General features: G+C 45.5%; 1 protein-coding gene across 8 annotated transcripts in view; it reads right to left on the reverse strand.

Moving 5' to 3' along the window:
• RASAL2 (RAS protein activator like 2) overlaps nt 1–13,558 on the reverse strand; it is a 224,170-nt gene that overhangs the window by 13,708 nt on the left and 196,904 nt on the right. For all 8 annotated transcript variants that reach the window (XM_072127145.1, XM_072127144.1, XM_072127143.1 and 5 more), the window contains 4 exons: nt 11,077–11,221; nt 10,824–10,968; nt 1,932–2,168; nt 539–740 (listed from right to left, as the gene is read on the reverse strand). In XM_072127145.1, the coding sequence (XP_071983246.1) occupies nt 539–740; nt 1,932–2,168; nt 10,824–10,968; nt 11,077–11,221 (729 nt within the window). The remainder of the gene's footprint in view (nt 1–538; nt 741–1,931; nt 2,169–10,823; nt 10,969–11,076; nt 11,222–13,558) is intronic.

Raw genomic sequence — 13,558 nt, forward strand, 5'->3', positions numbered from 1 at the left:
TGGGACACCCCTTTAAGATGGTTTGCTGATCGGATTCATTTAAAGAGAAAACCCAGTATGTGACACTTCATAGTAATAACACCATGATTAGGGTTACGTTATTTTTCCATTGTGCACAGACTATTTGTCGACCAAACCCGTGTCATGTCAGAGTCACCGACATAATGATCAGATCTGTGGTGGCGTCGCTTTCATGTTAGATGATGATCCAGTAAATGGTGGGGAACATAACCAGTGACATCTGGATGATGGAGGTTATGATCTATTACTCATTCAATGGCAGGGGGTGCAGGGTGACCCACCTCCAAAACCGCAGCCTCTACAGGAGATAATCTGAGGACTGCGAGCTGGATGCTGATCAAGTGTCTGACCTCTATGACGGATAGAGAAAAGGTGCGGCCAATTATCTTCCAGCACCTCATCATCACCCATGAGCCTGAGAGGTTACATAGACCTCTAATAACATGAACATTTTGGGTCATCTCTCTGCTCAGTTAACGGAGCAGTCAGTAGGCCACCGGCCAGGTGTGCATGTTACCTTATCGAGCTGAGACACCACTTCCCACAGGAGGCCGTGCAGGACCGAGAGCTCCCGGCCAAGGTCGATGTAACCTTCAAACCCCGGCGTGTTGGAGATGGTATCAGGGTTGGAGATCTCCTGGAGAAAACGCTTCATCCCACCCCATTCGTGCTCTAAGAAGTCGTTCATGAAAGCCATGTATTCTTCCTTATTGCCAAACCTGTGAAAAGCAGGAAGACACCCGAGAAATTATAAAGAGGACGGACAGTGATGTCTCCACCTTCAACGTATGCGGAGACGTAGACGGATAAGTATACATAAACGTATAAAGACGGACAGAAGATGCCAAACTGCGCTAGATGTAAGGGGCGACTAATTGCGGGCAAAATAGATCATTTCCCTATAGGTGAGTTTAATCTAACCCTAATCAGAACCCAGATTCCTGCACAATCTATAAAGGGAACCAGTCCTCAGATTATACCACACTACTAGCCCCTCAGGTAGGCGGTGAAATGTCCTTTCTATTTTATGAACAATCTCACCCATTTACCTATAGAAAATCTCATATTGAGCAGAGATGAGTCATATTTTGCCTGAAATGAGTCATGTGTAGAGGCTGCCGGGCGGAGTGTCAGACCCTATATTAATTTCTAGAGACAGGTCTTTGGTGTCATATTAAAGATAAGAATATCATCTTTCATTCTGCATCAGGTTTGTGTTTCATTGATCTACAGAACTGGAGATACAGGCAGGTAAACAAATAGTCAGGAACTGGATGTCTATCTGCAGGTCACATTCCCTACTATTTCTTTTACTGGCTTTTCAGTTCTGTAGATCCCTGAACTTCAAGCCTTATGTGATCTGAAAGATGAGATTTCCATCTTTATTGTGACATCCCCTATCTGCCTTCTGTAGCACCTAGTAGTGTCATGGTAAAGATAAAAATTCTATTTTTCAGATCTCATTAGATGGACGGAACCGAAAAATAAGTGATTACCGGATCTTTATCTACAGCTCTTTCATTTCCCATATCACAGAGCTCACAGAACCACAAGCCCGATGATCTGTAAAGAGAGTTTCTTATCTTTAATATGACACCAAAAGCATATTTACAATACAAGCAAAGGTAAGGGCGTCTGAAGTGACCCTACCCCTGCAGCCTCTAAACATGACTCATCTTAAGCAAAACATGACTCTTTTCTGCTTATTATCACATTTTTCTTTATAGGCAAAGAGTGAGATTTAACATAAAAGAGGGAATTCTAGAAACGACATTACCATCACCTACTTAATGGGCTAAATCTGATGACAGGTTCCCTTTTAAGAGTGTTTCTAGCAAAGTTAATGCCTTGAACCCCAAATCCGGTTATACAAAACAACATTCAGAAATGGCGAGTTTGTCCACACTTACTTGGCAAAGTTGGCAAGATTCTGTATGACCTTAGCGATGAGTGTCAAAGTGCGTGAGGTGCGGTCATCGGGATACTCCTGCATCAGCCCGAACAGACTGGGGGACATGATGGACGGGCACAGGAAGCGGAGGAACAGGGAGGCGCTGATGAGCCGCTCGCTGATGTCCTGCTTCCCCCTATGAATACATTGCTGTTTCCAAGATGCAAAAACTTCTTTTAACTCTCGGGGAAAAACACTGCAAAACGAAGAAGAAACACAAAATATGAGGGTGAAACCAACATTGTTACTCTTAAAGGGATATTCTAGCTTACTAATAGTTGTAGGAGGGGTGCATAAATTTTAGCTTTTGATTCCTGCACCAGAATCAAAGCAGAGTACAGAGTCTGAAGAACAGCTCCATTCTCCCTGTAGTGGCAGACCCTGGAACTGCAGCTTTTACCTATCATTTTAATATTTAGAAAGGGGTGGCCAGAATAAGCCGATATAGAGATGATGCCACTCTGTGACCTATAGATTTGTCACTGGAAAGGCTGAATAATATTAATAGGTTATATTTGTCCTGTGGATTGGCGCAGTAACCACACAGGGTGCACACAGGAGCTCTGTGTACGGCAAACACATCCAGTCATTGTGCGCCCAAGACAAAGGCGGCATTCAGCCCTGACATAAAAGGCATTGCCACCATTATAACATGGTGCTGTGACAATGTGACCGGCCTGGCACGCCGTCAAACCAACATTTCTTTCTTTTAATAGGGCCGCTGCGTTCTTTGCATTTTTGAGCTACCTGTCTAACACCATCTAATATGAAGCGAGGGTTTCCAAAAATCTCATATAGCCTACAGACAATTTCATAACTTTACCCTACATACCGCACACGCTGTCTGTAAGGGGAAATGGTTGCCAAATTATTCTGCTTTAAAGGGAAACTTGCAGGATGCCATTCTTGTACATTGTGTCCTATCTACAGGCAGCATGTTATAGAGCAGGAGAAGCTAGGCAGATAGGATACTATGTACAATCTATAGGCAGCATGTTATAGAGCAGGAGGAGCTGAGCAGATTGTACTTAGTGTCCTATCTGCAGGCAGCATGTTATAGAGCAGGAGGGCAGATTGTACATTGTGTCCTATCTACAGGCAGCATGTTATAGAGCAGGAGAAGCTAGGCAGATAGGATACTATGTACAATCTATAGGCAGCATGTTATAGAGCAGGAGGAGCTGAGCAGATTGTACATCATGTCCAGTCAGCAGGCAGCTTTTTATAGAGAAGGAGAAGCTAAGTAGATTTTCCTTTCTACAGACAGTTTGTTACAGAGCAGGAGTACACAGTGTCTTATCTTTAGGTAGCATATTATAGAGGAGGAGAAGCTGAATATATTGTACATAGTGTCCTATCTGCAGGCAGCATGTCATAGAGAAGGAGGAGCGGACCAGATTGTACATAGTGACCTATCTGCAGACAGCATGTTATAGAGCGGCACGGTGGCCGAGTGAGTAGCACTTCTGCCTTGCAGCACTGGGGTCCTGGGTTTGAATCCCACCCAGGTCAACATCTGCAAAGAGTTTGTATGTTCTCTCCATGTTTGCGTGTGTTTCCTCCGGGTACTCCAGTTTCCTCCCACACTCCAAAACATACTGTTAGGTTGTTATTTTTCGTGCAGCGCTGCGTAATCTGTGTGCGCTATATAAATAAAGAAGAATAGAGCAGGAGGAGCTGGGCAGATTGTACATAATGTCCTATCTGCAGGAAGCATGTTATAGAGCAGGGAGAGCTGAGTAGATTGTACATAATGTCCTATCTGCTGGCAGCATGTTATAGAGCAGGAGGAGCTGGACAGATTGTACATAGTGTCCTATCTGCAGCCAGCATGTTATAGAGCAGGAGGAGCTGAGCAGATTGTACATAGTGTCCTATCTGCAGGCAGCATGTTATAGAGCAGGAAGAGCTGGGCAGATTGTACATAGTGTCCTATCTGCAAGCGGCATGTTATAGAGCAGGAGGGCAGATTGTACATAGTGTCCTATCTGCAGGCAGCATGTTATAGAGCAGGAGGGCAGATTGTACATAGTGTCCTATCTGCAGGCAGCATGTTATAGAGCAGGAGGAGCTGGGCAGATTGTACATATTGTCCTATCTGCAGGCATCATGTTATAGAGCAGGAGGAGCTGGGCAGATTGTACATATTGTCCTATCTGCAGGCATAATGTTATAGAGCAGGAGGAGCTGGGCAGATAGTACATAGTGTTCTATCTGCGGGTAGCATGTTATAGAGCAATAGGAGCTGGACAGATTGTACATAGTGTCCTATCTGCAGGCATCATGTTATAGAGCAGGAGGAGCTGAGCAGATTGTACATAGTGTCCTATCTGCAGGCAGCATGTTATAGAGCAGGAAGAGCTGGGCAGATTGTACATAGTGTCCTATCTGCAGGCAGCATGTTATAGAGCAGGAAGAGCTGGGCAGATTGTACATAGTGTCCTATCTGCAGGCAGCATGTCATAGAGAAGGAGGAGCGGACCAGATTGTACATAGTGACCTATCTGCAGACAGCATGTTATAGAGCGGCACGGTGGCCGAGTGAGTAGCACTTCTGCCTTGCAGCACTGGGGTCCTGGGTTTGAATCCCACCCAGGTCAACATCTGCAAAGAGTTTGTATGTTCTCTCCATGTTTGCGTGTGTTTCCTCCGGGTACTCCAGTTTCCTCCCACACTCCAAAACATACTGTTAGGTTGTTATTTTTCGTGCAGCGCTGCGTAATCTGTGTGCGCTATATAAATAAAGAAGAATAGAGCAGGAGGAGCTGGGCAGATTGTACATAATGTCCTATCTGCAGGAAGCATGTTATAGAGCAGGGAGAGCTGAGTAGATTGTACATAATGTCCTATCTGCTGGCAGCATGTTATAGAGCAGGAGGAGCTGGACAGATTGTACATAGTGTCCTATCTGCAGCCAGCATGTTATAGAGCAGGAGGAGCTGAGCAGATTGTACATAGTGTCCTATCTGCAGGCAGCATGTTATAGAGCAGGAAGAGCTGGGCAGATTGTACATAGTGTCCTATCTGCAGGCAGCATGTCATAGAGAAGGAGGAGCGGACCAGATTGTACATAGTGACCTATCTGCAGACAGCATGTTATAGAGCGGCACGGTGGCCGAGTGAGTAGCACTTCTGCCTTGCAGCACTGGGGTCCTGGGTTTGAATCCCACCCAGGTCAACATCTGCAAAGAGTTTGTATGTTCTCTCCATGTTTGCGTGTGTTTCCTCCGGGTACTCCAGTTTCCTCCCACACTCCAAAACATACTGTTAGGTTGTTATTTTTCGTGCAGCGCTGCGTAATCTGTGTGCGCTATATAAATAAAGAAGAATAGAGCAGGAGGAGCTGGGCAGATTGTACATAATGTCCTATCTGCAGGAAGCATGTTATAGAGCAGGGAGAGCTGAGTAGATTGTACATAATGTCCTATCTGCTGGCAGCATGTTATAGAGCAGGAGGAGCTGGACAGATTGTACATAGTGTCCTATCTGCAGCCAGCATGTTATAGAGCAGGAGGAGCTGAGCAGATTGTACATAGTGTCCTATCTGCAGGCAGCATGTTATAGAGCAGGAAGAGCTGGGCAGATTGTACATAGTGTCCTATCTGCAAGCGGCATGTTATAGAGCAGGAGGGCAGATTGTACATAGTGTCCTATCTGCAGGCAGCATGTTATAGAGCAGGAGGGCAGATTGTACATAGTGTCCTATCTGCAGGCAGCATGTTATAGAGCAGGAGGAGCTGGGCAGATTGTACATATTGTCCTATCTGCAGGCATCATGTTATAGAGCAGGAGGAGCTGGGCAGATTGTACATATTGTCCTATCTGCAGGCATAATGTTATAGAGCAGGAGGAGCTGGGCAGATAGTACATAGTGTTCTATCTGCGGGTAGCATGTTATAGAGCAGGAGGAGCTGGACAGATTGTACATAGTGTCCTATCTGCAGGCATCATGTTATAGAGCAGGAGGAGCTGAGCAGATTGTACATAGTGTCCTATCTGCAGGCAGCATGTTATAGAGCAGGAAGAGCTGGGCAGATTGTACATAGTGTCCTATCTGCAGGCAGCATGTTATAGAGCAGGAGGGCAGATTGTACATAGTGTCCTATCTGCAGCCAGCATGTTATAGAGCAGGAGGAGCTGAGCAGATTGTACATAGTGTCCTATCTGCAAGCAGCATGTTATAGAGCAGGAGGGCAGATTGTACATAGTGTCCTATCTGCAGGCAGCATGTTATAGAGCAGGAAGAGCTGGGCAGATTGTACATAGTGTCCTATCTGCAGGCAGCATGTTATAGAGCAGGAAGAGCTGGGCAGATTGTACATAGTGTCCTATCTGCAGGCATCATGTCATAGAGAAGGAGGAGCGGACCAGATTGTACATAGTGACCTATCTGCAGACAGCATGTTATAGAGCGGCACGGTGGCCGAGTGAGTAGCACTTCTGCCTTGCAGCACTGGGGTCCTGGGTTTGAATCCCACCCAGGTCAACATCTGCAAAGAGTTTGTATGTTCTCTCCATGTTTGCGTGGGTTTCCTCCGGGTACTCCAGTTTCCTCCCACACTCCAAAACATACTGTTAGGTTGTTATTTTTCGTGCAGCGCTGCGTAATCTGTGTGCGCTATATAAATAAAGAAGAATAGAGCAGGAGGAGCTGGGCAGATTGTACATAATGTCCTATCTGCAGGAAGCATGTTATAGAGCAGGGAGAGCTGAGTAGATTGTACATAATGTCCTATCTGCTGGCAGCATGTTATAGAGCAGGAGGAGCTGGACAGATTGTACATAGTGTCCTATCTGCAGGCAGCATGTTATAGAGCAGGAAGAGCTGGGCAGATTGTACATAGTGTCCTATCTGCAAGCAGCATGTTATAGAGCAGGAGGGCAGATTGTACATAGTGTCCTATCTGCAGGCAGCATGTTATAGAGCAGGAGGGCAGATTGTACATAGTGTCCTATCTGCAGGCAGCATGTTATAGAGCAGGAGGAGCTGGGCAGATTGTACATATTGTCCTATCTGCAGGCATCATGTTATAGAGCAGGAGGAGCTGGGCAGATTGTACATATTGTCCTATCTGCAGGCATAATGTTATAGAGCAGGAGGAGCTGGGCAGATAGTACATAGTGTTCTATCTGCGGGTAGCATGTTATAGAGCAGGAGGAGCTGGACAGATTGTACATAGTGTCCTATCTGCAGGCATCATGTTATAGAGCAGGAGGAGCTGAGCAGATTGTACATAGTGTCCTATCTGCAGGCAGCATGTTATAGAGCAGGAGGGCAGATTGTACATAGTGTCCTATCTGCAGCCAGCATGTTATAGAGCAGGAGGAGCTGAGCAGATTGTACATAGTGTCCTATCTGCAAGCAGCATGTTATAGAGCAGGAGGGCAGATTGTACATAGTGTCCTATCTGCAGGCAGCATGTTATAGAGCAGGAAGAGCTGGGCAGATTGTACATAGTGTCCTATCTGCAGGCAGCATGTTATAGAGCAGGAAGAGCTGGGCAGATTGTACATAGTGTCCTATCTGCAGGCATCATGTCATAGAGAAGGAGGAGCGGACCAGATTGTACATAGTGACCTATCTGCAGACAGCATGTTATAGAGCGGCACGGTGGCCGAGTGAGTAGCACTTCTGCCTTGCAGCACTGGGGTCCTGGGTTTGAATCCCACCCAGGTCAACATCTGCAAAGAGTTTGTATGTTCTCTCCATGTTTGCGTGGGTTTCCTCCGGGTACTCCAGTTTCCTCCCACACTCCAAAACATACTGTTAGGTTGTTATTTTTCGTGCAGCGCTGCGTAATCTGTGTGCGCTATATAAATAAAGAAGAATAGAGCAGGAGGAGCTGGGCAGATTGTACATAATGTCCTATCTGCAGGAAGCATGTTATAGAGCAGGGAGAGCTGAGTAGATTGTACATAATGTCCTATCTGCTGGCAGCATGTTATAGAGCAGGAGGAGCTGGACAGATTGTACATAGTGTCCTATCTGCAGCCAGCATGTTATAGAGCAGGAGGAGCTGAGCAGATTGTACATAGTGTCCTATCTGCAGGCAGCATGTTATAGAGCAGGAAGAGCTGGGCAGATTGTACATAGTGTCCTATCTGCAGGCAGCATGTTATAGAGCAGGAGGGCAGATTGTACATAGTGTCCTATCTGCAGGCAGCATGTTATAGAGCAGGAGGAGCTGGGCAGATTGTACATATTGTCCTATCTGCAGGCATCATGTTATAGAGCAGGAGGAGCTGGGCAGATAGTACATAGTGTTCTATCTGCGGGTAGCATGTTATAGAGCAGGATGAGCTGGACAGATTGTACATAGTGTCCTATCTGCAGGCATCATGTTATAGAGCAGGAGGAGCTGGGCAGATTGTACATAGTGTCCTATCTGCAGGCAGCATGTTATAGAGCAGGAGGAGCTGAGCAGATTGTACATAGTGTCCTATCTGCAGGCAGCATGTTATAGAGCAGGAAGAGCTGGGCAGATTGTACATAGTGTCCTATCTGCAGGCAGCATGTTATAGAGCAGGAGGGCAGATTGTACATAGTGTCCTATCTGCAGCCAGCATGTTATAGAGCAGGAGGAGCTGAGCAGATTGTACATAGTGTCCTATCTGCAAGCAGCATGTTATAGAGCAGGAGGGCAGATTGTACATAGTGTCCTATCTGCAGGCAGCATGTTATAGAGCAGGAAGAGCTGGGCAGATTGTACATAGTGTCCTATCTGCAGGCAGCATGTCATAGAGAAGGAGGAGCGGACCAGATTGTACATAGTGACCTATCTGCAGACAGCATGTTATAGAGCGGCACGGTGGCCGAGTGAGTAGCACTTCTGCCTTGCAGCACTGGGGTCCTGGGTTTGAATCCCACCCAGGTCAACATCTGCAAAGAGTTTGTATGTTCTCTCCATGTTTGCGTGGGTTTCCTCCGGGTACTCCAGTTTCCTCCCACACTCCAAAACATACTGTTAGGTTGTTATTTTTCGTGCAGCGCTGCGTAATCTGTGTGCGCTATATAAATAAAGAAGAATAGAGCAGGAGGAGCTGGGCAGATTGTACATAATGTCCTATCTGCAGGAAGCATGTTATAGAGCAGGGAGAGCTGAGTAGATTGTACATAATGTCCTATCTGCTGGCAGCATGTTATAGAGCAGGAGGAGCTGGACAGATTGTACATAGTGTCCTATCTGCAGCCAGCATGTTATAGAGCAGGAGGAGCTGAGCAGATTGTACATAGTGTCCTATCTGCAGGCAGCATGTTATAGAGCAGGAGGAGCTGAGCAGATTGTACATAGTGTCCTATCTGCAGGCAGCATGTTATAGAGCAGGAAGAGCTGGGCAGATTGTACATAGTGTCCTATCTGCAGGCAGCATGTTATAGAGCATGAGGAGCTGGGCAGATTGTACATAGTGTCCTATCTGCAGGCATCATGTTATAGAGCAGGAGGAGCTGGGCAGATTGTACATATTGTCCTATCTGCAGGCATCATGTTATAGAGCAGGAGGAGCTGGGCAGATTGTACATAGTGTTCTATCTGCGGGTAGCATGTTATAGAGCAGGAGGAGCTGGACAGATTGTACATAGTGTCCTATCTGCAGGCATCATGTTATAGAGCAGGAGGAGCTGGGCAGATTGTACATAGTGTCCTATCTGCAGGCAGCATGTTATAGAGCAGGAGGAGCTGAGCAGATTGTACATAGTGTCCTATCTGCAGGCAGCATGTTATAGAGCAGGAAGAGCTGGGCAGATTGTACATAGTGTCCTATCTGCAGGCAGCATGTTATAGAGCAGGAGGGCAGATTGTACATAGTGTCCTATCTGCAGGCAGCATGTTATAGAGCAGGAAGAGCTGGGCAGATTGTACATAGTGTCCTATCTGCAGGCAGCATGTTATAGAGCAGGAGGGCAGATTGTACATAGTGTCCTATCTGCAGCCAGCATGTTATAGAGCAGGAGGAGCTGAGCAGATTGTACATAGTGTCCTATCTGCAAGCAGCATGTTATAGAGCAGGAGGGCAGATTGTACATAGTGTCCTATCTGCAGGCAGCATGTTATAGAGCAGGAAGAGCTGGGCAGATTGTACATAGTGTCCTATCTGCAGGCAGCATGTTATAGAGCAGGAGGGCAGATTGTACATAGTGTCCTATCTGCAGGCAGCATGTTATAGAGCAGAAGGAGCTGACCAGACGCAGTGTTTTAAAGTATATGAAAATATACAATAGATACTTAAAAAATAATCCTAAAAACACTTTGAAACGATGGCGCAACTACATTCTACTCACTAAAGGTTTTTAAAGATTGAATAAACAAGCGAGTCCTTGACCAAAATGAAACCAGAAAATCATATTATGGATAAGACATCCAGCTGCCTGGAGAAACTATAATGTCCTGAATAGTTGTGGGGATGAAGCATATATGGGAACAACTCCTGTAGACATCACTGAGGAGCCATACAGACGCCAGGAGATTAGGGCAGCCATCAGGATCACAGAGCATTGTATTCAGCGACATGACCATGGCAGTGCACCAAACGGAAGGATGGAGAGAAGACACTCGCTGGTCACAGAGTACTTGTAAAGCGGGGAGATTAGTGCCACTGAATGACAAAAGCCACCAACGGGGAGTCCCAAATCACATGATTTGGCACTATATTTACAATGTTATGAATTGTCTTCAAGAAAATGATACAAAATAACCTTCCCAGAAGACACAATGTGCACCTAAACAGCAGATGAGGGGCTTCTTAAAGTGGGCATCCCCTTTAAGAGGTCAAAATGCATGATTTATTCAATACTAGTTCTTGGCACGTCTCCTGGGCACACACAGGCCGCTGTTCACACTGCGTGACTCACCAGTAGGAATTGATGATCTTACAGAAGGCCAGCTCACAGCACATCTTCAGGTTGCTCTGGTGCTCGGAGAGCTCACTAGATGAACATTTACTGGGATCAACCTCGCAGTTCTCGTCTGACTCGTACAAGGCCTTGATGAACTCCCCTGGGAGAGGAAACAGGAGAATTGAAACACAACGGGAGGAACAGATGGGGGATAAAAATCCCAATACATACAACGACCTACAACCGCTATAGTCATGTGTATACTTACCCAGAGCGTCGTGCAGGTACTTCTGTCCCACCAGTTTCAGGTACTCCTCAATGGCCTTAGTGGCCAGTGTGTTCTCCCTGAAGATTAAGACATCATGGTCGCCACATCGGTCCACCTCCGACATCACAAGGTCGGTAAGGAAATCCTAAAGGATAAAAGGCAACACGTCATTAACTATTGTGGTTAAAGGGGCAGTCAAAGACTATTCTTTTTAGTCTAAAATAGCGCCGCTCTTGCTTGTAGGCTGTGTCTGGTATTGCAATTTATATCCATGGCTACGAATGAAAAGTGAAAACTTCCATAAGCGCTGTACATCAGAGAATTACATCCCGCGGCCCCATCAAGTCCATGTATATTGAGCACTGACCGCTGTAAGTCCATACTCTATGTTCCCATACACAATGGATTAGGTCTCAAGCGATTTCCAAAAATTACTGGAACACCATATGATTTGTATAGGTTGTTTAACTGAGCCCTAGGCAAGGTACTACAGCCGCCATCATTCCCATACCTGTCAATGGGTAACAGGACTTACCAGACACATATATGATTAGTAGTTAGCGGAGAGTGAGACCTAGCTGCTGTGACTCTCTCATCCCCCTCCCCAGAGAGCTTTGATCTGACACCTCAGTGATCGGATTTAAACTGTAATATATGCTTAAAGATTAGAAGTGAAGTAGGGGGTACAGTAAGAGCCAAAGTAAGTGGAGAAAGAAGCACTTTACTCTGATAGATTACAGAAGTGAAACGAGCTGTTAGTGGAGAGTGAGACCTAGCTGCTGTGACTCACTCATCCCCGCCCCTCTCCAGAGAGCTGTGATCTGACACCTCAGTGATCTGATTTACAGTCTAATCAGTGCTCAAAAATTAGAAGTGAACCCGGGGGTACAGTAAGAGCCAAAGTAAGTGGCGTAAGAAGCACTTTACTCTGACATATTACAAAAGTTTTTTTTTTTAATGTTGGGAACCAATTCAGTCTAAAGTGATGACTGAAGCAGGACTTAGCGGGTGGGGGGCATTTATCAAAACCAATTTGCGCAATTGGCGTCTGCTCTTGTCACCTCCCCAAAAGGAAATCATTCTGTTATTGGCTCAACTCCTCTACTGGAGCAAGTTGTGTGCCGATTGTATCACGAGGCTGATCATATATTAGGTGCATGCTACACTGGTATAAGGGGGTATCAAAAGGGAAGGGGGGTATTGATAAATGCCGGCCAGTAGACTGCAACTATACAAGCTTTATATCAATCAGTAGCGCTACGGTGCAGCCTTTGTCATGTAACAGAGGGCAACTATAATCATCCAATTTATTATAAAGGTGACTATAAATAACTAAATGACCTGCCACCAGGGAGGGCGGCATTGTACTGCACATTGGAACATAATAGACACATGGGGTAAATACGGTTTAAGCCAATTGCCCCCCCCCCCCCCTTCTGAATTTAATCTGTTCTCATTCACATCTCTGCAAACTTCAGCTAGGACTCACATGTTCTAACAAATACCCGTAATGAAAGCCATGTGCGCAGACCGCTAGTGGAGCCGCCGCTGATAAAGAGTGCGCTCTGCCCAAAATTGACAAAAATTATGGTGAAATTAAATCTTAGGATGCGGCGGAACAATCGGGTTTTTTATGTGATGTTTCTATGAGCAATTACCTCTATTCATTGTGTTTGTTGCTCTTTATGTAAACTACAGGAGGGGGGAAAAAAAAAGTCATTAGGAATTTACTGGTGAGAAATTGTTCTCCGGCAGCTTCGACAATCTGTGATTCAGGCCCGACAAACGCTTCCACGTAAACTCAGCGTGTTAACTCTTAAAGATGTCAGCCCCGTAATCAGGATCACAAAAAAAAGGAGAAGGAATTCATCAGCGGATTAACTTCTGACGAATAACAACACATTTTTGGTCACCCCCCCCCACCCTTTTTTTTGTAAATGAACAAAAAGCATTAAGCATTATTCAAACTCACGAAAAGGAAGGTTGTGTCTTTGTGCTTGAAGAAAACTTATGATGAGTGGAGAAATACAAAGGGTTATATATATATATATATATATATATATATATATATATATAAAAGGGCAAGAAGGGGTTAAATAAAAACAAAAATAAAATGTTCCCCACTGATTCCCTACCAATGCCTTAACCTGTTGTTACACAGGAAGTGTCTAGTGGCAGATGATTGGCTGGAAGGATTACCAGGAACTTCCTGCTGTGCCAAAACGGGAACAGGAAGTGGAGATCAGTAGGAAGTTCATGTGATCGGATACATAAATGGGGTAGAATTTGCAAATGTTACTGGGTAAAGAAAGGACCGTAGATGACATCACCCTGGTCACATGACATGAAGCGGTCAATGATGAACAGAACTGAATGTTCCAGCAAGGCACTGCATAAAACACTTGGCACAACTTTTTCTACCCCTAATAAGTAAACAGAGCTGTATATGACTGTAGTTGAATATTGGCAGACAGTCCCTAAG

This window comes from Engystomops pustulosus, chromosome 10 (genome assembly GCF_040894005.1).
Source record: "Engystomops pustulosus chromosome 10, aEngPut4.maternal, whole genome shotgun sequence".
Classification (NCBI taxonomy): domain Eukaryota; kingdom Metazoa; phylum Chordata; class Amphibia; order Anura; family Leptodactylidae; genus Engystomops; species Engystomops pustulosus.